Below are 22,376 nucleotides of genomic sequence, written 5' to 3' on the forward strand. Positions count from 1 at the left end.
ATTTTGTCTTGCGCATATATAAAAATTATGATGCATTGAATTATGATATTAACATTTTATATTCTATGATGTAATTGATTAAATTGCGAAGAATAAATTTCTGGAGTTTGTAATTTATTTTAACAATCTTTTAACATGTCATTTCATTTCATTCATTCGGCTGATAATTTATGTTTATAATTAAATTATCTTTTATTTTAAATAGAGAAAAAAACAGGTTTTCTAATATGTTAAATGTAGAATGATGTATTATATTATTTATTCTGATTTCAGTCATTTCACTCTTTTATTGACATTAATTGATATACCATAGTGTACATACATACATACATACATATGTACATATGCGAATATGGGATACTGCACGATACACGACTACTCACTAATCACTACTGCACAATACCAGTATACAGTATTTGTTACTTCTTACAGTGAACTTTACTCTTATTACTATTTTCTTACTCAGTATAATTTTTTTACTTTTCTTAACAAAATGTTAAGTAGTAACAGAATTCAAAATTAAATAATAAGCGCTCTAATAGTGAATTGATTACGTATTCACAATGGATAGTACACGGTCGCCTATGGATAACCTCTTTAACATGCTGTCCGGTTTCAGTGCAGGTCATGAAAAAGCCTTAAAACAAGGCATTTATAATGCCGTGGCACTGTTCTTTTTGTGTCTAATTTCAGCAGCGGGATTTGGATTGTATATTATATTGAGACCTTTTGTAAAACCTCTAATTTGGGCTCTATTATGTGGGTCTGTTCTATTCCCTTTCAAATATTCGTTAACTACGATGGTACAATCATGGTTTGAAAAAACGGAAGCGTCTCATACTCCTTTAATAATAAATTTAATAGTTCTGCCTGTACAAATAGTAGACAAAGTATCTGACAGTATAGGATCATTTTTATGGAAACGCATTAAGTACATTGCCAGTGCATTTTTATTGGCTGCGATACCTTTAACTATATATCATTACATACCTACTATATTAAGTTGCCTTATATGGAGAATATGTCTAATTTTTAGTACTATTTTTGGATTTTTTATAACAACATGCAACACGTTTACGGTAACTTTTAACCATCTAAAAAATGCTTAATAAGAAATATATTTCATCACATATCGGTAATGATCAATAATAGTAATGTAATTTTTACAGATTGCTTTTATACTTATTGGATATTTATCTGTATTGTATATTTATTGGACACCAAATAATTCCATACATTTCCGTTATACCTCATTTGTTATATGGTTCATGATTAGTTTATATGTCTCAAACATATTAGGTGCTTATCAAATTATTGTATTTATAACACTACAGATACTATACTTGATAGGATTTATTTATGAGGTAGTAGGCATTGTGGAAAACCAAGAATTAGAAAATAAACAAATGACATTCATGGAAGCAATATGCTTTGCATTAACAAATAACTTAACTGCAAATATACAACAAGATTCATTTCCTTCGTTTTCTAAAAGTGAAAAAGTAAAAAATATCAGTAGAGAGAGCATGGATGACAAGATAAATGAAGAAGACAAAGAAACAAAAGTTAGAAAATTCTCCAGCAAGTCAATGTCATTGGATGCAACTAATAGATGTATAATGAAGGGACTGCAACCACCTAATATACCATTACGTGATCGTTATTTGTTAAGAAGATTGAAAACAGAATTACGAATGTCTATAGATATAGAAAGTGATAAGGTTGATACTGACAAATACATGTATGGTGCATTATATGCTTGCATTGGTATGCTCCTTTGGAAACATAGATGGATGATATACATTTTAATTATTCCTATAGCCTTTTATATTATTAAACAACTTGGGAGTTATTTTGGAGTAGGGAAGATGATTGAAAATCAATGCAACATTATTATACAAATTATAAAAACATGGTGTATAGAAAGACATCAAGCTCTCTTACCAGTTAATGTTAGAGGTTTATATAAAATTGGAATCATGGTTGATGAAAAATTAACAAAAACCTTGAAAGCTTCAGTTGATTCTGTAGTAACAATTGCTGTGATTTTTGGCCTACTTATATTTACTACTTGTACCTCTATTTTTATAACTATACAGGTACAATGAAGCTATAATAAATGCTACCTTATACATCTTATAAATGATTATAAATTATTATGCTTTTCCTAGGTTTATACAGAAGGTATGCATCTTATTCATATTACTGGAGAGATACTCAATTCATCTTTAATGAATAATTCAGACATTGATTGGTTACCTGAAGAATGGGAAGATTCAGTTAATAGTGTGTTAGATAATGCTTACACATATGGACGAAGTGCTATTTCTGATGGAGTAAGATATATGTATACATTTATAATTATTAAATATATTTCAATACTAATATGTAATATATGATGTAGATAAAAGGATTGGTAAAAGATTTAGATACTACAAAAGCTGAACAGTTAGAAAAGAAAGTTTTAGAACTTTGGGATAGACTTTATCAAGCATGGATGATGTCTAATGAAAGTCCTGATTTAATTGGACCTACTGTAGATGTTACAGCAGCTTATTCAGTGTGGGAAAGTTTCAAAGAAACACCTTTACGTAAGATTTCACATTTAAAATTAAATGCAATTAAATGCAGCAGTATCCAGATTTATTCAATGTGTTTGTTTTTCTTTTTTTACGTAGAACTGTTTAACATGACCAATATACAAAACTTTGTAAAAGAAAATATTGGGATTTGTATGTCAGTGTTGGACTCCATTTGGAGCATAGTGAAGGGAAATATGTCTGTGATATTAACAATTTTTACAGAATTATTTTATATTATACTTATGAGTGGATCAGCAGTACTTAACTTCACTCTCAGTATGGTAATCAATTAATTACAAGAAACACGTATATATTTTGAAAATATTTAGAATATATATTTTATGTAATAAAAATTTCATTTTAAGGTGGTGTTTTTTACAACGCTTTTTTACCTCCTTAGTTCTAGTGAAAAAGCATACAAACCTATTGAGTTAACTACAGTATTTAGTCCTATTAATTGTCACAGGTAAATGTTTAGATTTTATAATACATCAATATATTTTGTATTAATTGTAATATAAATTATTTTGAAAAATTAATTTTTTTATTTATAAGCACTCTCCATGTTGAGGGGTATGTATATATTGAATTATATACTATTACGTATTTTGGAAGAGAAGCCTAACATCTTATCTTTTGTAGGTTTGCTGTAGCATTACAAGAAGCAGTAATTGGGGTATTTGCTGCAACATTTAAACTTGCTTCTTTCTTTGGCATGTGGACATGGTTTACACATAATTTGTTCCAAGTAAAAATAATTTATTTACCATCAGCTTTTGCAACTATACTCGGTGCCGTGCCATTTTTGGACGCATATTTTGCTTGCATCCCAGCTACTTTGGAACTCTGGTTTACTCAAGGATCTATGACTGCTATTCTGTTTTTCATGTTTCATTTTCTTCCTTGCAATATTGTTGTAACTGAATTCTACAAAGAAATTAAAGGGTACTATAATTTTTAAAAATTACAATAAAAATATATTTATTTAGATAGATATAACTACATTTATATTAATCGCTTTTTTACCTTAGGGGTGGACATCCGTATCTAACAGGTCTTTCCATAGTAGGTGGCGTCTTTTGCTTAGGCGTAGAAGGTGCCATTTTTGGTCCCTTATTGCTATGCTGTATAATGGTAGCAATTAATCTAAGTCGTCGTTACCTACATTCGCCATCAGAAGAAGTTATACCCGCGTATGCACAAATTAAACAGTAATATGGAAGTTGTTAATAATACTTATTATTGAATAGTTGAACAAAATTAACAGATCTTGGTAGATTAACTTTTAAAAATATAGGCAATGGTAAATCTTAAAATTTAACAAGTGCTTTAAATGAAGTTTAAAAACGATCAAACATAAATCATATTTATAAATGTTTAACGTTCATATATAGTATAAAAAAATAACTTTTATCTTTATGAAGAATTTTAACACACAATACTATTTAAAAAATAAGATATCTTTATCTAGTCTTTAAAAAAGATAGTTTACTATAACATGTAATTTTTGTTATATGTACGTATATTTATAGAATAATTGCTTGTATATTTTATTATTTTTTGATGAATTTTTTACATGAAAGTGTTTTGCTAATAATATATTTAAAAAAAATTCAGTAAAAAAAATCTCAGCTTACGCTTATTAGTATTGTAAGTGCGTTATTGCATCAATTCAATAAATTATTTTTCCGTAGTTTTTAAGATTAAATACTAGAATTTGATAGAAAAAGAAAGTAAACGTACTATTTTAAAATTATTAACTCCTGATATTATTGATTAATAGAAAAATAACAAATATATAATAATGTTTAATTGTATATATTCTTTTTAATAATCTAATTATATTAATTATATATATTCTCTTTAATAATATTGTTTATTATACATATTGTATACATTGATTTCATGTTTCATTGTGATAATGTACTAACTTCAATATTTATGTTATATTTTGTTATAAAAAGCCATTGTATAATTTTCAATAGCAACCAATAAAAAATTATCCAAAATTAGTGATAAATTTATAAGTTAACAAAGCAAAATGTCAAATTTAATGTATTTAATAATTAGTATACTTCTAATTATTCTCGTTATTCTTATTGGATTTGAAATTTATTTACATCGCGAGACATATTTTCCACGAAGGTCTTGAAATTTAGTATTACAAAGGTAAACAATCATTATTTAGATAGAATCAGAGAGTTACCAGTATTAGACGAATTTAATAAATACCAGAAAGTGTAGTAACTTTCAAAGATTTTCTTAGCGCTTCTGGTGTGATAAATTCATATGCATGGAAAGTAACATTTTTCTTATTTTCAAACATATGGAAACCATTTTCTGAGAAACGACCACAAACATTACCAGCTTCTAGCCATACAAAAAGTGCTATATTATTTGTTATTAATTCAAGTTCAATATCTGGATAATTAAAATATCTTCCAGGTAAATGATTATCTTGTACTTTTACCTAAAATGAAATATTTCACATTAAACAAAAATGCATAACATTTATTTTGCAGATTCAAGGATAAACTTACAGAAACATTTGCAATTGGTAATGCAATGTTCTTCAGAGCATTGCTTGGATATATGTAATTTCTTGGTGCTATTGGAATTCCAGTTTTGTCTCTCAAGGTGAGTGTTGTAATACAATTACTTTTAGTACTAAAGTTAGATTGACATTCATTAAGTGTTGTAGAATTTAAAATCCATGAATATTCTAGTAAATTATTATGAATTTTATTTACTGTATTTGCTTCCTATTAAAAAGAAATGTTGATTGCAAGGTTTTAATATAAAAGCATTTCTTTTGTTTGCTAAGTGTTTTTGTCATATACTTACAATAATTATATTAGGATGAACATATGATTGTACAGGTTTTATGCTATTCCATGCATAAAGATTCACTTCTAAAGTAGCATTTTTTATTGAATATGTCATATCAGAGACAATATAGATTAAAAGCTGCATATTATTGATATAGTATGTAACTATAATAGGTGCAAAAAATTCCATAGCATAATAATGAAGCATTTTCCATCGTCCATCATAATCTAAATAAATAAGATTATCAGTGGCATCAAAATAAATTTAAATATTGCATCCTATTTTCAGTAATCATCATCTACCTATGGAAGACCAAGATGGAGCTTGCCAAACATCATTTAATTGCCAATATAAAGCACCCATTGTCATTCCCTCTCCTATTTCGTTTAAATCCGACTTTGATTGCCGATAAAACTCTGTTTGTATTTTTACCGAAACAGCTTGATTAATTTGGCTTAAATATATATAATTTTCGAATCTTCTTAGACTATCTTGAGTGTCAGGTAATTTTAAATTTTTTGAAATAAGATTCTTCAAATATACTGTTCCTAATGGTAAATGTTGACGATGTTTAAAGAAGTTGCTGTCTATATCTAAATCAGTAATAGTTCTTGTAACCGGCAACATAGTATAAATTGACGGTAGCGATTGAAACCCATATTCAGATGAAAACCTTGCACGAGGATATTGGTTCATATCCCATCCATTATTAAAATAGTTGTAATAATGAACTAAAATATTATTATATTACACCTGCTTTCAAATACAAACTGTTTCTATAGTGAAAAAATATATTTTACCATCTCCAAATAACTTCGAATATGGATCTTTCCCAATATAATTATATTTCTCTGTATACAATCCATTACTAGGACTAGATATTACAAAAGGTCGTGTGTAATCAAGTTGTTCTACTTCTTTCTTAATTAAGTCTACATAAAGTTTGATATAATCAGTTTTATATATTTGTTTAGTTCCAGTTCCATACCAATTTCCATATAGAGCTGCTTCATTTTCATTATTTCCAGCCCAAAGAACAATACTAGGATGATTTTTTAATCTTTGTACATTTTGTATTACTTCCTTCTTAACTGATTCAAGAAAGTCTTTTGTAGTAGGATACATTCCACATGCAAACATGAAATCTTGCCAAATCATGATTCCATATTCATCAGCTATATTATAAAATAATTCAGATTCATAAAGTCCACCTCCCCATACTCTAAGCATATTCATGTTTGCTTCCTTGGCAGATGTTAGTAAGTGCTTAATTGTATCTGTCTTTGTAGTTAACTCAGGAAAAATACTAGCTGGAATGAAATTACTACCCTTCGCAAATATTGGAATATTATTTATCTGAAAATAAAAGCTTAATCCTTCTTTCAGAGTCTTTTGTACAAGCTCTACTGTTCTAAAACCAATGCGTATAGTTTTCTGCTTAACATTAATAGAAGTAACTGCAGTTACAGTTAATGAGTAAAGAGTTTGATTGCCATAACCATTTGGCCACCATTCATGTACAAGGTTCTATGTAAAAATATTTTATTAGAAGCATATATTGGTCAAATATTAGTAAATTATATGTCACTATTGGGAACGTACTGTAGGTACTTTAAGAAGTATAGTACTTTTTGTGTCTGTTTGTAAATTAATATTGCTGGTATTATGAATATTTGATTGTTCATTAACATTAAGAATAGATGAGATATGACAAGTTGTGTTACTTCGTGAGGTAGTTTCAAGAAATAATGTGATTATAACATTCCAAAATTTTCCTTCTTTATGAATATCTGTTGTAACATCCATAATATAAATTTCATTTATGGGAATTATTTCTACACTTTTCCTAAAATTTTTTTCGATTAATATGTAATAACAGATAATGTAAATAAATAATAAAATTAAACACACCAAATACCCATTGATGGAAAAGCTGGACCCCAATCCCAAGAAAAACTTGCTTGCATTTTTCTTATATAATTTATATGACATTCTCCATTGTAACTATCTGGATTGCATATTGGAGGAATAACATACTTCAATGCTTGTTTATTGTGTAAGGCCTCAGCTACTTTAACAGGGGAAGAAAAAGAAACTTCCAATAAATTTTCTCCTTTCTGAAAAGTAGAATATTAATAAATAAATAGAATAAATAATTATATGATATGAATAAATAAAAATAAATTGCTTACTTCTAAGTGTTTTGTTACATCAAATGTATATCTTAAAAACATATTTGACGTTTCTCCAACTTTTTGTGCATTTAAAAAGATTGTAGCAAATGTATCTACACCATGGAAAATTAATACTACTTTAGGTGCATTTAATAAGGTACTGTTTACTGTAATACAAACATTAAAAATTTATTTAAAATCAAGAACACCTGTATAAACATATTAACGTTCTTATACTAAAAAATCTAAAATAATTACCATAAAAACCTTTAGTATAAGTAACTGATTGATTACCAACCCATCGATTAGTTACATCATTATTTTCATTAAAATTATTTGGTATAATATGTGCCTTACTCAAATCTGTATAAATTCCTCCTGGTACAGTTGCAGGAAATATAATTTCTAAAAAGATATATCATAATTAATAATAATTAATATCATAATAATATTAGAGAATAATTTTAAAGAATTCTTACCATGTTCATGTTTATTGGTCGTAATTTTACCTAAATCAGAAATTCATATATTATATATTGATAGGATTGATATTATATAAAGAAAGTTTTATTAGTGTATTTTATATAACATATTTAATACCTATCCATGAACCATCTAAGGTTAGAGACAAAGTACTGTTAATCAAAAGTAGAATGACTATAAATTGAAAAATTGTTTTCATAATACTTGTTTTACGATAATTCAATGAATTTTTTATACTATATAGAGATTTTGATAATTATTTTTATAAATATTATATATATCCAAGCTGTAATATGTATGTATATAAGTCTAAATTCAACTGAATTCTTATCATGTATATTTGAGATATGTATCTGCTTATCATTGTAAGTATTTCTTTCATTAAATAATCTCTTAATTTCATCTTACATAATCGTATTTCTTATATCCTGTTATGACGATGAGTATATTTTTTTGATGTAAATATAATTTCAATACACAATTAATATTTAACTATCTTTATGATTTGTAGTTCTTAACACGTTACTTATAATTAATTTAAAATAAATAATACAAAAGACATAATATAATATTTTATTCACAACGAGAATCATTTGTAAAAAAATACATTTTACTATACAGTACAAATGCTTACAATTGATCTACAAAACTTGATATTATATATTTAATCTCTTATACGTTTCTTTTTATCAAATGCAGTTTTGTTCAAGCACTTTAACAAGAATCTTTAATTTATATCATTTAAATTTACTGTGCGAACTGTACAATTAATTACCCATAAAGAAATAAACTGATGTTTTAGTAACATTTCTGATTTTAATCACTACTTTGTTATTTGATAACGAACAGAAAGTAAATAAAAATATTTTAACTTAGTTTTGATTCAAAGTAATAAATATGTTTGTAATAAAAGAATACACACATATACATAAATGTTTACAAAACATGGAATGCTACAATAAACGCAAAAAGAATTATATGTTATGTATTTTATAAGAAATTTGAGGTGTACGTTTCATAATGTTATAATCTTTTTCTGATAGATATGAATGGTATAACAGTACCATTAAAAGCATGATAGAATATCAATTCTTTTATCAGTGTATATATATGTCATACATACATATACATTTGTTGTTTTAAAGATAGCAATAGTACTTGTTAACGTTTTCTTTTTCTACTAGGATATATTTGTCTTTTACTGTCTGAGGAGAATTGTCTTCTATAATCTATATGTGAATGAGTTTGTTCACTAATTGGTCGGAAACAACGAATAGGCGAGTTAGGAATGTTACTGGTTTCATTGCTTGAATATTCTAAAAATATACGATATTGTTAATATATAACTTTGTTTACATCTGATTTAAAGGGAAGATGAGAATAATTACCATTTGACGATTCTTCTTCATGCTGTCTTTGTAAGCAACTATTAACATGATCTTCATAATGTATTCCGTTAGTGGTTTTATATTTTGAACAAACACCACATTCAAGAATTTCAGTATTGTTAATGCTTATTGGCGATGATTTATTTTCCACTATATATAAATCATTTTCGCATTCATTATCAGATATATATTGTTCGCATCCAGCAGCATGTGTTTCTATTTTATCACTTGGAAAAGATTTATTACAAATGGGGCAATTTACATTATTTGTGAGATTATTCTCTGTTATCTCCATTTCTCTAGATACAGAAGTACTATCGTCCTAAAAAGAATTGAGGCACAAATATATAACATTTTACCTGTATATATTACTAAAAAGAAAGAAAAAGGATATGATTACCTCGGACAACATGTTATCCTCTACTGATGTTGTACACTTGTTTTGTCGATTTAAACCCTGTAATCTTTCTTCATCTTTGTTAGCTTTTTTTAAAGATTTCACGTCTACTATAGTATTCCACTTTTTGGTTTTTCCTTCTTTATGCTTTTCCTCCTCTTCTCTTTGCTTTTCTCTTCTTTGCCTTCCTTCTAATTGTTTTTTATAAAATTCTTCTTTCTTTTTCTTTTGGTCAGCTTCCTTTTTCTCAGCTTCTTCCTTTTCAATTTCATGCCTTTTTCGTTTTTCAAGCTGAAGTTTTTCCAAAGAAACATATACATTGTTTATTCTACTTGAAAAACCTTTCTTTGGTAATGGTTTAGTTTCTGTACTCTCAAACATTGTTTTAACATTGTCGTTAGCATTATCATTTTCTAATTCCATGAGAATTTTTTCATCAGTGAGAATACTACTTTTATTTTTAGATATTAAAGTTATTGCATTTTGTTTTTCATTGCTACTATGTGCTAATGGACTGCTAGAAGACATATTAATAATATGTTCTCTCCTTTTAGTAATACTTCTTTTAACATTGTGAGGTACTTTTTTTGGACATAAGGGAATTGATTCAGGTGATAAATACTCTTTAGATTCTTTTTTACATTCTGCTTTAAAATGTTCAGTTTCCATATTATCTGCTAAGAGACTGCTATCACTGTCTTGGTTTAAATTTTTATTTTTTTCACTGCCTCTAGCAGTACATACCATTTTATTTGAACGTAATACCCTGTTTGTATCTTCATGAGACTGAATTTTCTTTTTTTTAATAGTATCTTCATCCTCATCACTGCTAGAATATGTTATATCAGAGAAAGAAGAAAGAATCATAGTTGATTTACGTTTATGAGGTCGTTCATTGCTATGTTTGTTTGTACATTCCATCTGATTCTGATCAGTCTTAATATCTTTTACTAATTTTTTATCCAAATTATCTTTAGCAAGACCCACCTATAGAAATGTTGAAAGAAGGATTAGAATTATAACAATAAAACTATTCTTTTTTTACAGAAATATGATTTATTCAAAGATTGTAGCTTACAGTTTTAATTACTGTTCTTTCTTTATAAACACTTATAAATACATATATTTGTATAAATGCAAACTTTACAACTTTTATAAGAAACACCAATCATAATCTTCGATCAGTTTTATATAAAGCATTAATGTTATTTGTTCTCAAATTATCTTATCAGTATATATATAAATAAAAAATATGTAAACTTTGCCAGTAAAGTTATCTTTAATATGTTAGTTAAATTTTATCACAACCATTGTACTGCTAATTGTAAGCATAAGAGACAACATCAAATTTGATACTATTTATGCCAAAGAGATATTACATTAATAAATAGTTACACATTTTTTATTGAAAAGAATCATAGAAATTTATATTAAAATTATGAATATTTTAGGAGAAAACATTATCATCCTAAACATAAATCTGTGCATACAGGTAATTTTTTTTCCATGGCACAATGTTGTATTACGAAGAATTTAACTTATATGCGAAAAAATAAATATTGGATTGTTCAGAAAGTTCATAGTAAAATTTAATAGAATGAGTTTGATTTCAATTTAATTTCGTCGAATATACATTTATATCATTCCTTATATTGACTTTTTAGCCATCTATTAAATAGCTTCATGAATATCATTTTTTGAAGGATATTTTTTTGGGAAATGAACTCCTTTAAACAATTTTCGCAGGTTACTAGAGTATTCAATTCCTCGTTATTAAAAAAGTTTTGTAAAAGATAGGATAAATGACAGTGAGATTACAGTATATCCACTGAATAGAATGAACAGAATTGAGCATTCTAGCTAAGAGCCAATATCTCAATCTCATCAAAAACATAGCAGAACTTAATTTCTGCTTTTAGAAATGTTAATTCCAATCAATGAAGTCTCCCGAATAATCCAATATTTTCTTATATTCATTAATGATAGGATCTGTAAGAAATGGATTGGATGGAGGTACCCACCTGAATGGGTGACCCCCATTGAAACTTAGTATCAGTAGTACGGTGCCAACTATGCCACAACTCTGCTGTCTGTTTCAAATAAAAGTTTAATTCAGGCAGTAACTTCTCAAGCGTCTCAGGTGTTTGTGCATCTTTGCATAATCTAAATGGCATGCGATCTTCAACTACTGGCCGATTTGGCTCTTGCAAAGGCACATCATTTTCGCTAACACAAGAATCAAGTGGATTAATTTGCCATCGATCCAATTTTTGATCACATTCAGAATGTGTGTCCATTTTTGTTTCTGCGCTATTTATAATATCTGAATCTTGTAAAGAACTTTTTGATTTTAAAGAAATATATTTACTCGTGCTATGAGAATAATTATCTCGGATATTTGAATTGTCTTGTAATCTAATAAATGTATCTTTGCTATCAAATTTTTTCCCTCTGTACATAGGGTTTCTTGAATCAGCAATAGCAGCGGCAAGATCAGAATTGCTACATCCATGTGAAGATGTTCTTTCATGTATTGGTGATGTATGATTAGGTTTATAAGAGTGTATCGACTGAGTTGCATCATTGTGTTCTTGTATCTCCAATTCTTGTGCTAAATTTGCCTTGAGCATTACCTCGGAGGTACATTCACTAGAAGATTGGATTAATTCCTAAAAACATATTAATATACATATCTTAATTACATATTGTACATAATATACTATAGTAATACATATTCTATGATTTTTATAAATATAAACAATTATGTTCAAAATAAACAAAGACTTTATTAAATATGAGTAAATCAACCTTTTGTGTATCTTTTTCATCATTAGCCATATTTGCCATATCCTTAGATTCATTAATAAACCCTAAAATTTCTTTCATATCTTTGTAAGTATACCATGTCTCGTACATTTTCATATCTGAAAATTATTTTATAAAATAACACATTAGCGTTTCTAAAAATTAATAGATAAATGATAAAATTGTTATGATTAAAAGAAAAATAATTAATAAAATTAATGCTTTTAATAAAAGTATTTTATTAAAAAGAGTAAGATTCAGGTACCTATAAGTTCTCGTTTCATTTCTTCTTCTTCTTCTTCCCTTTCTTTAGATGTGAACATCTCAACTTTATCTCGTTCCATGCTATCTGACATATTTGTAATTTCGCACGTTTAGATCAGAAAATGTCAACAAAACGTATTTTACGTAACAAATTATAATTTAATTGTAAAAAGCTTATGATTTGTAATTTCAAATTTTTCCTCATTACTATTTAATTGTTTCAATAATATCCATTTATGGACAACGAAGACGAAAGAATAAAAATTGATGGAAAGAGGTAAGCGAATGTATTATATTATATGGATAACCTGAAGATTAGTGACATCGAACCGAAAGAATATGTCGATATTGATGATAAGCAATTTCAGATTGTTCAATTTTTAAAATCCATTTACGTGAATAGATAAATAGATTTAGATGTATGTTACTAATGTAATTTATTATATTTTACGAAATTATAAAATAGAGAAAATTTTATTATTAACTGATTTAATGTTAAAATAGTATAAATATATCTATTCTAGAATGAAGTGAATTAATTTCAAATATTTAATTATACAAATAGTCCCATTTAGTTGGACCACCCTCTACCCTCTTAAAATTTTAACAATGTAATTCATAAGCCTAAGTAAAAGTATCCCACTTAGCGGAAGTATTCATAATTGCTGAAAGTTATAAATCTTAAAAAGGAGATTCCTTTCTGGATATATATCTGGTTACATACTACAGTTATACCAAAACCGTTAAAAGCCACCTAAAAGCTGGGACCGATTAGCCCAGCCGTTCGATTGATTCCTTTACCATATTAATTTTGCAAATAAATCACATTTATAATCATAATTAAAAATATCAAATAAACTATTAATTATCTATTAAAAAATAATACATGTGCGTTCAAGGTGAATGCGTACCATGTGCTTACACCTACCAGAATTTCCAACTTGAGAACTACAATGAGCATTAATTACCTTGTTATTATTATTAATAGCATTAATTCCTATATTTATTTCATGGGGATAATCTGCCAAAGAAGTAGATCTTAAACAAAGGACAAAATATTTATTAAGACCCGTATTAGATGAACTATATAATCCACATAATAAAATATAATTCGAATATCAAATTCTGTTGCCTTCCTCAAGAAATCTACTGGGCTCCATTAACGTAATCTAAAATTTAATCTAAAATTTTTTATCATTGCACAATGCATTGTTATACGAAAAATCATAAACATCTCTATTAGTTTGAAACACAGTCATGTGGACCAATTTGCCTTGATATTTTTATACTTTAATATAATTTTAAGACGCAACAACACAACGCTCTCTGACGGCACATGGATGTACGATTTTAATGGATGAAAATAAATATGGCTGCGTCCATGGTCAGAGCATACATTCAATCTGGGTATTTTGTATTTTTGTTTAATATTATAAATTAGACGTATTTTCTATTTTGCTCTTAATACATTCGTTATACAGTATACACTAAACATATGTTTACATATAATACTTATTGTTTATTTATAGACAGTATTGGATCGTAAACATAATCTTCTTTTATAATTTAATGCTAGTCTTAAATTATAAATTTTTTAATATGTTTAATGTTATTACTTATAATGCTTAATATGTTTAATGCGCATCACTAAATATATTTTTTATTAATGTAATCTATTTATTTATAGTTTATCAAGGCAAGCATCAGAAGTAATATGGCGAGAACAAAATATAAATCATACTTTACAAACCTTGAATGTATTACATATTCAACAGCAATATTATCATATTACCCTAGCTTCTTTTAAACGAAGAGATAATCAAAAAGTATGATTTCAAACATATTAATACATTATATATACATACACATATTAATACATATTATTACATTATATTCAATACATGTACATAAATAAAATTATAAATTATTTTCAGAAAAATATGGTATTTAATGAAGAAATGTTAAATACTTCTTTAAATGAACAATTTAAGAAAAAGTCACTCCCAGTAATAGAAGTATGGGAAAATATGACGGTTAAAGAATTAGCAAACTCTGCTAAAAGGGATATTAACGATGTTTTAGATGTAGTTGATATTGTAAGTGGCAAAAATATTTATGATAAAAATAGTATTTTATCAAGTGGACATTTAATATCTACCATAACTAAAAAACTTGGTGCAAAATCTAAAATTATTTCAAAGCAAACTTCAAATATAGATACAAAGTATAAAGACATTACAAGAAGGTAATACAAAATTAATATGTTTAAATGATTAATTCAAAATAGCAATTCTTGTGAATTTTCTTAAGGCTGTAATATAATTATATTTTGTATAGACCTCTACCAGATAAGTCTCAATTAGTGAGACGACATCCAGTGGTAACAATAATGGGGCATGTTGATCATGGTAAAACTACTTTACTTGATGCATTACGACATACGTCTGTTGCACAATCTGAATTTGGTGGAATTACACAATGCATTGGCGCCTTTGATGGTTAGTTCTAAATTAATCTTTAAATATTCATTTATATGTTTTATTATTATGTAATTAAAATTTCACTGAAATATAATTTTGAAAAAAGAAATATATAACTTGAATAAAAATATTTTATTATACCTAATAAGATATACTTTAATTATACTTAAATTTTAGTAACTTTGGATTGTGGAGAACGAGTAACATTTTTGGATACACCTGGCCATGCTGCTTTTACCTCTATGCGATATAGAGGGGCATATGCAACAGATATTGTAGTATTAGTAGTAGCAGCCGATGATGGTGTCAAAGAACAAACCTTACAGAGTATAGAAATGGCAAAAAATGCCAAAGTTCCAATTATTGTGGCTATCAACAAAATTGATAAACCTAACATTGATATTGTACTGTTTTAGAGCTCTGAGTTCAGATTAAAGATCAAAATTTGAGAATTCTTAAATCTCCAATTATTTTGTTTTTACAGAAAAGGACACAACATGAACTTGCAGATCATGGAATTGTAGTTGAAGAACTTGGTGGTGAGGTACAATGTGTGAAAATATCTGCTTTAAAGGGAACTAATTTACAAGAATTAACAGAAGCTATAGTCGTACAAGCAGAATTAATGGATTTGAAAGGGGATCCTGCAGGCTTAGTAGAAGGTGTTGTTATTGAATGTAGTAATCATGTTGGTCGTGGAAAATTAGTAACGGCTTTAATTCAGCGTGGTACTTTAAAGAAAGGATGTTTGTTAGGTAAAGAATAGCAATACTAACTTATATAAATTAAATATATTAAAATAATTTTTATCGATATTCCTTTTTTTTTAATAGTGTCTGGACTAGCATGGGCTAAAGTAAGAGCTATGTTTAATGATTCTGGCCGCCCTATTTTGGAAGCTAAACCATCGGACGCGATACAAATCACTGGATGGAAAGAATTACCTGACGTTGGAGATGAAATGCTACAAGTAGAAAATGATAAAATATTGCAAGAAGTTCTAAAATTTAGAGAGAAGGAGCGCAATGAAACTTTAGCTAAACAACATAAAGCTGTTGCCGACCAAAGACTACAAGAACATCTCATTGTAATATTCAGTAGATGCAGAATGTATACTTTAATTATTTATGAAAGTAAAACCTATATTTCTCACTATTATAGGAATATCGAAAGCTGTTAGGGATTAGAAGAATGTTTGGAAGAGATAAAACAGTAATGAGAAAGGTGAGGGAAAAACTGGCCGAAAAAGAAAAAGATAAATGTAAAATAGAGGATCCTACTCCAACAGTTAATATTATTATAAAAGGTGATGTAGCAGGAAGTGTCGAGACATTGTTAGATATTTTTGACTCATATAAATGTGATAAAATATGCCGACTAAACATTGTTCATTATGGTGTTGGATCCATCACAAGCTCGGACATAGAATTAGCGGATACATTTAAAGGTAACAAAATTTTAAAATAAAGTTATATATTACTATATATTACTTTAAATTATTTATCTGTTGTCAGCAATTATTTATGGATTTAATGTAAAGGCAATTAAAACATTAGAAGAAGAGGCCACTGCAAAAGGCATACCTCTTCGACTGTATAACATTGTGTATAAACTTATTGATAATGTTAAGGCAGAAATTAATAGTTTACTACCTGAAGTCGATATCGAAGAAATAACAGGTAATAATTATTAATATTATACAACAGATAATTATAATATAAACATTGTATGTTAATAATGATTTCTTTTCGATTTTTAAATATAGGTGAAGCAACGATATTACAAAAATTTGATATAAATGAAAAAAATAGGAAGGTAAGCGTTGCAGGTTGCCGTTGCGTTAAAGGCGTTCTTTTAAAATCTGGACTGTATCATATAGTCAGAGGAAATGAAAATATTTTTACAGGTAAATTTGTTATGACAATTATGAAATTCATTTACTAATCCACTACTTTACATTTTATTAATTTCATTTAGTATTTTATTTTCCATTGAATATTAATTTTAATACTTATAACATATATTTTTTATATTTTTACAACAATATTTGAATACTTTATTATAGGAAGATTGGTATCAATGAGGCATTTAAAGAATGAAATGTCGTCGATAGAAACTAATCTCGAATGTGGTCTCAGATTTGAGAATCCAACGATATCATTCCAACCTGGAGATAATATTATTTGCGTCATAATAAAAAGGGATAAACAAAAGCTTGATTGGGATCCTGGATTTTAATTGGATATTATTGTATTTAGAAAATTACAGAATAGTATATAGACAATATAAAATAAAAAAATACAAATCACAAATCACTGACCTGTCTTCCGTTTTATTAATGGCATATTAAATTATTTATATAAAATGGATTTTTACAAAATGTAAGTACAAATTTCTTTATTATTGCCTTCGTGATGCAACACTGTAGCTCTTGCACTTTGTTGATGGAACTTTTCCTTTGTTTGAAACAGATATGGATGAGCCATTTTATCACAATCGGTAGTTGATTATTCCGTTTCTTATTGGTGTATTAGCTTCTTTAAAAAAAAAACGTATAATGTCATAGAATCATAAGAACTGATCATGTTACATTGGTATTTAAAAATTTCAAGTCTTTTTCTGCTCAAATTTCAACGATAAGTTAAGACATTTTTATCCAGAAACAAAAAGATATAATTGTGTTAACACCGTTAGGAAGCATAAGTTTCTCGAAGTCGACGTTGAATATGGTGATACGCAGTCATAACACCGCGTTTCTTTTTCTGCAAACGACATAGTGCTGGTTCTTGGTTGGCTTGTGCGATTTTTGTATCTAAAGGCTCGACAAGAGTATTAGTATCTGGATGCACGAAAAATGCAATGGAATGACGACCTCGACCACAATGTTCTGGTACAACAACTCGGTGTCTTAATGCTGGTAATTGATTGTTTGTCCAGTTCGCTAATATGTCGCCAGTGTTCACCAAAATTGCACCTGGGAGATGACCGACTCTTCCCCATCGTTCACCATAAGGAGTCTGTATTTCTAGACCACCTTCGCAATCCTAAAAATAATTAAATAATTACAAATTATTATGCTATAATTTATATCTTGGTGGATTAAAAAGAAATTTAATTTCAACTTAGATAGAATTGGAAACTAAAAATACAATTTAATAAAAAAATTTATCTAATCGGAATTTTTATTAAGTTTTATAGATATATCTACCTGTGCCAACAAAGTGAAAGTTCCATAATCGCAATGAGCGCTACAACGAGCCAATCCTGGCGCTGGTGCACCAAGAGGAGGATAGTAAAGAAGACGAAGGGTCGACTCGTTACCAGGTCCCAGCATGCGCGAATGCTTCGACAGCAGGAAATCAGGGGATTGCTCTAGGCCCACGGCCAGAGCCTACAAGGCATAGATCACATACATTGGCCCCTATTTTTATTTTATAGTACCTAATGACGGCTGTAAAGCAACCGAAGAAACCAATCGTGTTAGTTTGCCTGCAGGATAGATTGGTTTGTAGGGTTACTCACAGTTAAAGCAACTCACTTTTGTTAAACTATCTGTCCATAAAGGCTTCCGGATCGTTATGAACAAACATCAATGGAGAAAGAGAAAGAAATATATTTAGAAGCATTTTAAATATTTGCGCAACGCTGTGTAGTTTAATTTACTAGTTTAAATTAAAGTTAAAAGTTTACGAAAGGAAGAGATTATAGCTGTGAACGAATCTATTCAATGTAATTTTATTAATTCTTTGCTCCAGAAAAGTTTGAATTAAAATGCTCGAGTTTTTTAAGAAGTAGCTTAACGTGAGATCCAGATTTTTTACGTCTAATAGGAAACAATAATATAAAAAATGCTCAACTAGTAGAAATTAATAACACAAAAGGCTGGATCTTGCGTCAACCTTTAGAAATTGCTTTTATAAATTAGAAGACAACTAAAATCTATTTTGTATGTTCATATATAACAGAAAAATGTGACATTACAGTTAAAAGCATTGCGGATAGTTGCTTGAAATCACGAGCAAGTTCGTCGACCGCCGATTTGAAACCAGGTACTTCCTCGTCCGGAAGAGGTCCTCCACGTCCGGTCACATTGAAAACATGCCGAGCTTCTTTCTCATCGGTGTATCTATGAATATAAACCACAAAGAAATGTTAACAAGTTTAAATAAAAATTCTCTTATGATAAATTTAGTTTCAAATAAATTATACTTTGATGGTCCTGGTTTCACGTATCCGTAGTTGCTCTCATTGCGTTCGTACTTGGTTCGCACTTCCTCTGGGAGTTCGCAGAATGCATCGAAAGCTCTGTAAGCTGCTTTCATCTGTAAATAATATATTATTGTTACAATAGTAATTATCAAAACTCTATGTAAGCCTAGTATTATGAGATTATTTTATAAATTTTCCAAGATTAAAAAGACTCTTTAATGAATTTCTCAAGATCAAAGATTTTTTTATGAATTAGCGACATGTGATTTCATGAGAAACACATATATAAATTCAAACGGTTAATGATCCAAATATAAAAACACCCGAGAGTAGCAACACCTCATAGAGTAAAACATTATGTAATTAATGTCTGAGTTCGGTATCAGGAACCTTCCAAGGTAACATTCGTGAGATATCGACAAAACCAGCGACCACAAACTTATTACATTGATGCGTGTCATTTCAGTTATCACTGATTAAATGACTTACGAAATTGTGTAAAAACTTGTATCATCGACTGTGAATGTATTCAATACCAGGAATGATAAAAAAGTATGTGAAATATATATGAATATTGCAAAATTTAATAGGCACAGAAAAAAGTAAGAATAATATTCCAAAGAAAAATTACTTTTTGACTTAACATGCCTAGCCATCTTCAACGAAATCATTGACAAAAAGTTCCGATAGATTCAATGAAACAATGAGGAGGGTTATATAATTTGTTGTATTAATTGATTGCATTAATGCCATCATTCGTGTTTTATGATTATTTAAAATTTCTTGAAGAATAATGTAGATGTAGATAATATATTTCAATGGCATTACGAGTCAATTTGAATAAGCAATTTACCAAACCTTTAATCGATTACAACCGGTTGAAGAAATTTGTTCCAATCTGAAAGAAGCTATGATTATTTAAAAAATGAAAAATCTAGGAGATTTTCTTTTATAGAAATTTATAATGTACATATTTTATTTTCAAGTTGAAGGAATATCAGTAGAAACGTCGTTGTATTTAAAAAAAACAGCATAAATGTGTTTTTATGTAGTTTTCATGTGACCTTTTGACATGTCATTTTAAATTCTACATGTAACAGAAGCAACGCCACATGTCTTGCGACACGTACTTTTTACATACTCTGCTTTATATTATTACTTAAATAAACGCTTAGCACTATAGAAAATCCAACAAATTTCATAAAAATAGTGGGACAGTAAGACAGTAGTAAATTGCAAAATCAAGTCTGCAAGATGTGCCTCGATCCCTGGGAGTATCTCTGAAATATTTTCACGAAATATTTTCTAAGCTTCTCAATTACCAAAATAAGCTTGTACGATACGTTCGACTCGCGTTTCTCAAACGGAATTATTTTGAAAGACTATATCGTTCAACTTATTTATAACAAAATAAAATTTTACAGTGGAGAAATATTTTGAAGTTGGATTTACATATATTAAATAATTAATTGTGTGGCGCCGTTAAGAAACGTATAAAATATTCATATTTGGTTTTTATAATCCTTTTTGCAGCAATCATTTTTATTGCTTATTATTTCCTGTAAATGATCGAAGATGTGAACTTTACTTACAATTAGTCATCTAAGTTGCTTGGGATCTATTACTGATCGTGAAACAAAATAGACGTTGGAAATAATTTAAGATTTTTGCAACGAAATAGAAAATTATAATAAAAGATTTTAATTACAAACCTAACAATCAAGCGTCAAGTTAAAATAAAATATAATTTTCTAAAGGTGAACAAACTTTCAGATCAGTTACATATTACTTGTTATGTGTATATTCTATAATGATAATATAACATATAATAAAGTAAATAATAAAATCCATAATATTATATGTAAACTTTAGTAGAAAATTTGTTCTAATATAAAACAAAAATACCTACACAGCATCGAAAGACCAGAATAGTAGCTTGTTTTATTACTTCAAAAAACAATACACCTAATTACTTAAACAAAATTAATAAATTTTTCATTGCTTCATTAATAAAAATAATGAAAGCTTTTATGGTAAAATTATTCTTTACAAACGTCATATGTGCTAATATTTTTATATGATATCTTAAGTCTTGAATCTATAAACATTAGTGGCTAAAATAATCGACTAAACCATAAAAAAAATCTATGCCTGTATAAATAATTAATATTAATTATTACATCAATAAATGTCCTCAGTAAATTCAAGGCAAATCCTAGACCATCTGCGTACTATTTTTCTACGCTCCTATCCGACAAGAAGACCGCTTTACCCAATTAGTAACATTGATTGCAACAGAATTCTTCCATCGATCGAATACGTTGTTTACCATGAGAGTAGGCTGGAATAGACCAGGCATGCTGGCCAGTAAACAATCTATTTCACATTGTAAATGGGTTGCAACTATCTAATCGAATCAACAACTGCCACATGAACCAACATGTACCTAATTTAGGTTGAGCAATTATTCGAGAGATTCTAAGGCATCGTACAGATGCTTGTTTTCGTTTGTCTTCCCCCTTTCCTAACCTCATCGCTCGTATTCCTCTCGTCAATAATTTTTAATTCGATTCCAGCCGAGGTAATTAAAACCGACGGTTTGTTTGAACCAATTGAGCTGTGTATGTGGCTGATAATAAAATATTGTGACGTCATTGCGAATTGTAGGACCGTCGAAAAGTAACATGGAATTTTTTCAGGAGGGAACGTGTTTGGTTAACAGGCTAACTAAGTTTGTATTTAGACGGAATTTCAGAATGACCGAA

At 28.2% G+C, this 22,376-nt stretch overlaps 4 protein-coding genes across 7 annotated transcripts in view; 2 read left to right on the forward strand and 2 right to left on the reverse strand.

The window, feature by feature from the left end:
• Positions 1-252: 252 nt before the first annotated feature.
• Positions 253-4,368, forward strand: LOC122567464 (transmembrane protein 245). Of its 2 annotated transcripts, XM_043725985.1 has the most exons (9): positions 253-1,079; positions 1,170-2,099; positions 2,172-2,336; positions 2,405-2,591; positions 2,679-2,863; positions 2,948-3,048; positions 3,138-3,155; positions 3,225-3,527; positions 3,614-4,368. In XM_043725985.1, the coding sequence occupies exons 1-9, from the start codon at positions 564-566 to the stop codon at positions 3,795-3,797; spliced, it is 2,589 nt and encodes an 862-aa protein (XP_043581920.1). In that variant the 5' UTR covers positions 253-563; the 3' UTR covers positions 3,798-4,368. The 2 variants fall into 2 exon arrangements, with proteins under 2 accessions (XP_043581920.1, XP_043581921.1); XM_043725986.1 differs by lacking the exon at positions 3,138-3,155 and having other exon boundaries at positions 255-1,079.
• Positions 4,369-4,387: 19 nt separating this feature from the next.
• On the reverse strand, positions 4,388-13,298 carry LOC122567463 (beta-mannosidase). Its single transcript, XM_043725984.1, has 15 exons — positions 12,924-13,298; positions 12,662-12,777; positions 11,875-12,522; positions 9,857-10,840; positions 9,457-9,778; positions 8,065-8,094; positions 7,844-7,990; positions 7,604-7,752; positions 7,323-7,528; positions 7,014-7,257; positions 6,212-6,938; positions 5,714-6,142; positions 5,427-5,638; positions 5,123-5,344; positions 4,388-5,052 (listed from the first exon to the last, which is right to left on the reverse strand). The coding sequence occupies exons 1-15, from the start codon at positions 13,012-13,014 to the stop codon at positions 4,804-4,806; spliced, it is 4,776 nt and encodes a 1,591-aa protein (XP_043581919.1). The 5' UTR covers positions 13,015-13,298; the 3' UTR covers positions 4,388-4,803.
• A 930-nt stretch (positions 13,299-14,228) lies between these two features.
• Positions 14,229-17,714, forward strand: LOC122567466 (translation initiation factor IF-2, mitochondrial). The gene is made up of 11 exons (XM_043725987.1): positions 14,229-14,329; positions 14,610-14,748; positions 14,857-15,167; positions 15,260-15,420; positions 15,580-15,806; positions 15,887-16,157; positions 16,236-16,489; positions 16,564-16,849; positions 16,917-17,081; positions 17,168-17,308; positions 17,468-17,714. Exons 1-11 carry the CDS (start codon positions 14,280-14,282, stop codon positions 17,638-17,640), a joined length of 2,178 nt encoding a protein of 725 aa, XP_043581922.1. The 5' UTR covers positions 14,229-14,279; the 3' UTR covers positions 17,641-17,714.
• LOC122567468 (proline hydroxylase buaE) overlaps positions 17,715-22,376 on the reverse strand; it is a 30,958-nt gene continuing 26,296 nt past the window's right edge. For all 3 annotated transcript variants that reach the window (XM_043725991.1, XM_043725990.1, XM_043725992.1), the window contains exons 3-6: positions 19,612-19,724; positions 19,384-19,528; positions 18,611-18,793; positions 17,715-18,446 (exon numbers count right to left, since the gene is read on the reverse strand). In XM_043725991.1, the coding sequence (XP_043581926.1) occupies positions 18,093-18,446; positions 18,611-18,793; positions 19,384-19,528; positions 19,612-19,724 (795 nt within the window). In that variant the 3' untranslated portion in view covers positions 17,715-18,092. The remainder of the gene's footprint in view (positions 18,447-18,610; positions 18,794-19,383; positions 19,529-19,611; positions 19,725-22,376) is intronic.

This window comes from Bombus pyrosoma, linkage group LG5 (assembly GCF_014825855.1).
Source record: "Bombus pyrosoma isolate SC7728 linkage group LG5, ASM1482585v1, whole genome shotgun sequence".
Lineage (NCBI taxonomy): Eukaryota > Metazoa > Arthropoda > Insecta > Hymenoptera > Apidae > Bombus > Bombus pyrosoma.

Bases quoted from the DNA above. Each gene is read 5' to 3' on its own strand.
- LOC122567466 (XM_043725987.1), top strand. From the start codon at position 14,280: ATGAAAATAAATATGGCTGCGTCCATGGTCAGAGCATACATTCAATCT. The intron at 14,330-14,609 runs GTATTTTGTATT...ATTTATTTATAG, and splicing joins AGAGCATACATTCAATCTGG to TTTATCAAGGCAAGCATCAG. The intron at 16,158-16,235 runs GTAAAGAATAGC...TTTTTTTAATAG, and splicing joins AAAGAAAGGATGTTTGTTAG to TGTCTGGACTAGCATGGGCT.
- LOC122567464 (XM_043725985.1), top strand. From the start codon at position 564: ATGGATAGTACACGGTCGCCTATGGATAACCTCTTTAACATGCTGTCC. The intron at 2,337-2,404 runs GTAAGATATATG...TATATGATGTAG, and splicing joins GAAGTGCTATTTCTGATGGA to ATAAAAGGATTGGTAAAAGA. The intron at 2,592-2,678 runs GTAAGATTTCAC...TTTTTTACGTAG, and splicing joins TTTCAAAGAAACACCTTTAC to AACTGTTTAACATGACCAAT.
- LOC122567463 (XM_043725984.1), bottom strand. From the start codon at position 13,014: ATGTCAGATAGCATGGAACGAGATAAAGTTGAGATGTTCACATCTAAA. The intron at 7,991-8,064 runs GTAAGAATTCTT...ATATCTTTTTAG, and splicing joins GACCAATAAACATGAACATG to AAATTATATTTCCTGCAACT. The intron at 7,529-7,603 runs GTAAGCAATTTA...TCTACTTTTCAG, and splicing joins ATGTAACAAAACACTTAGAA to AAAGGAGAAAATTTATTGGA.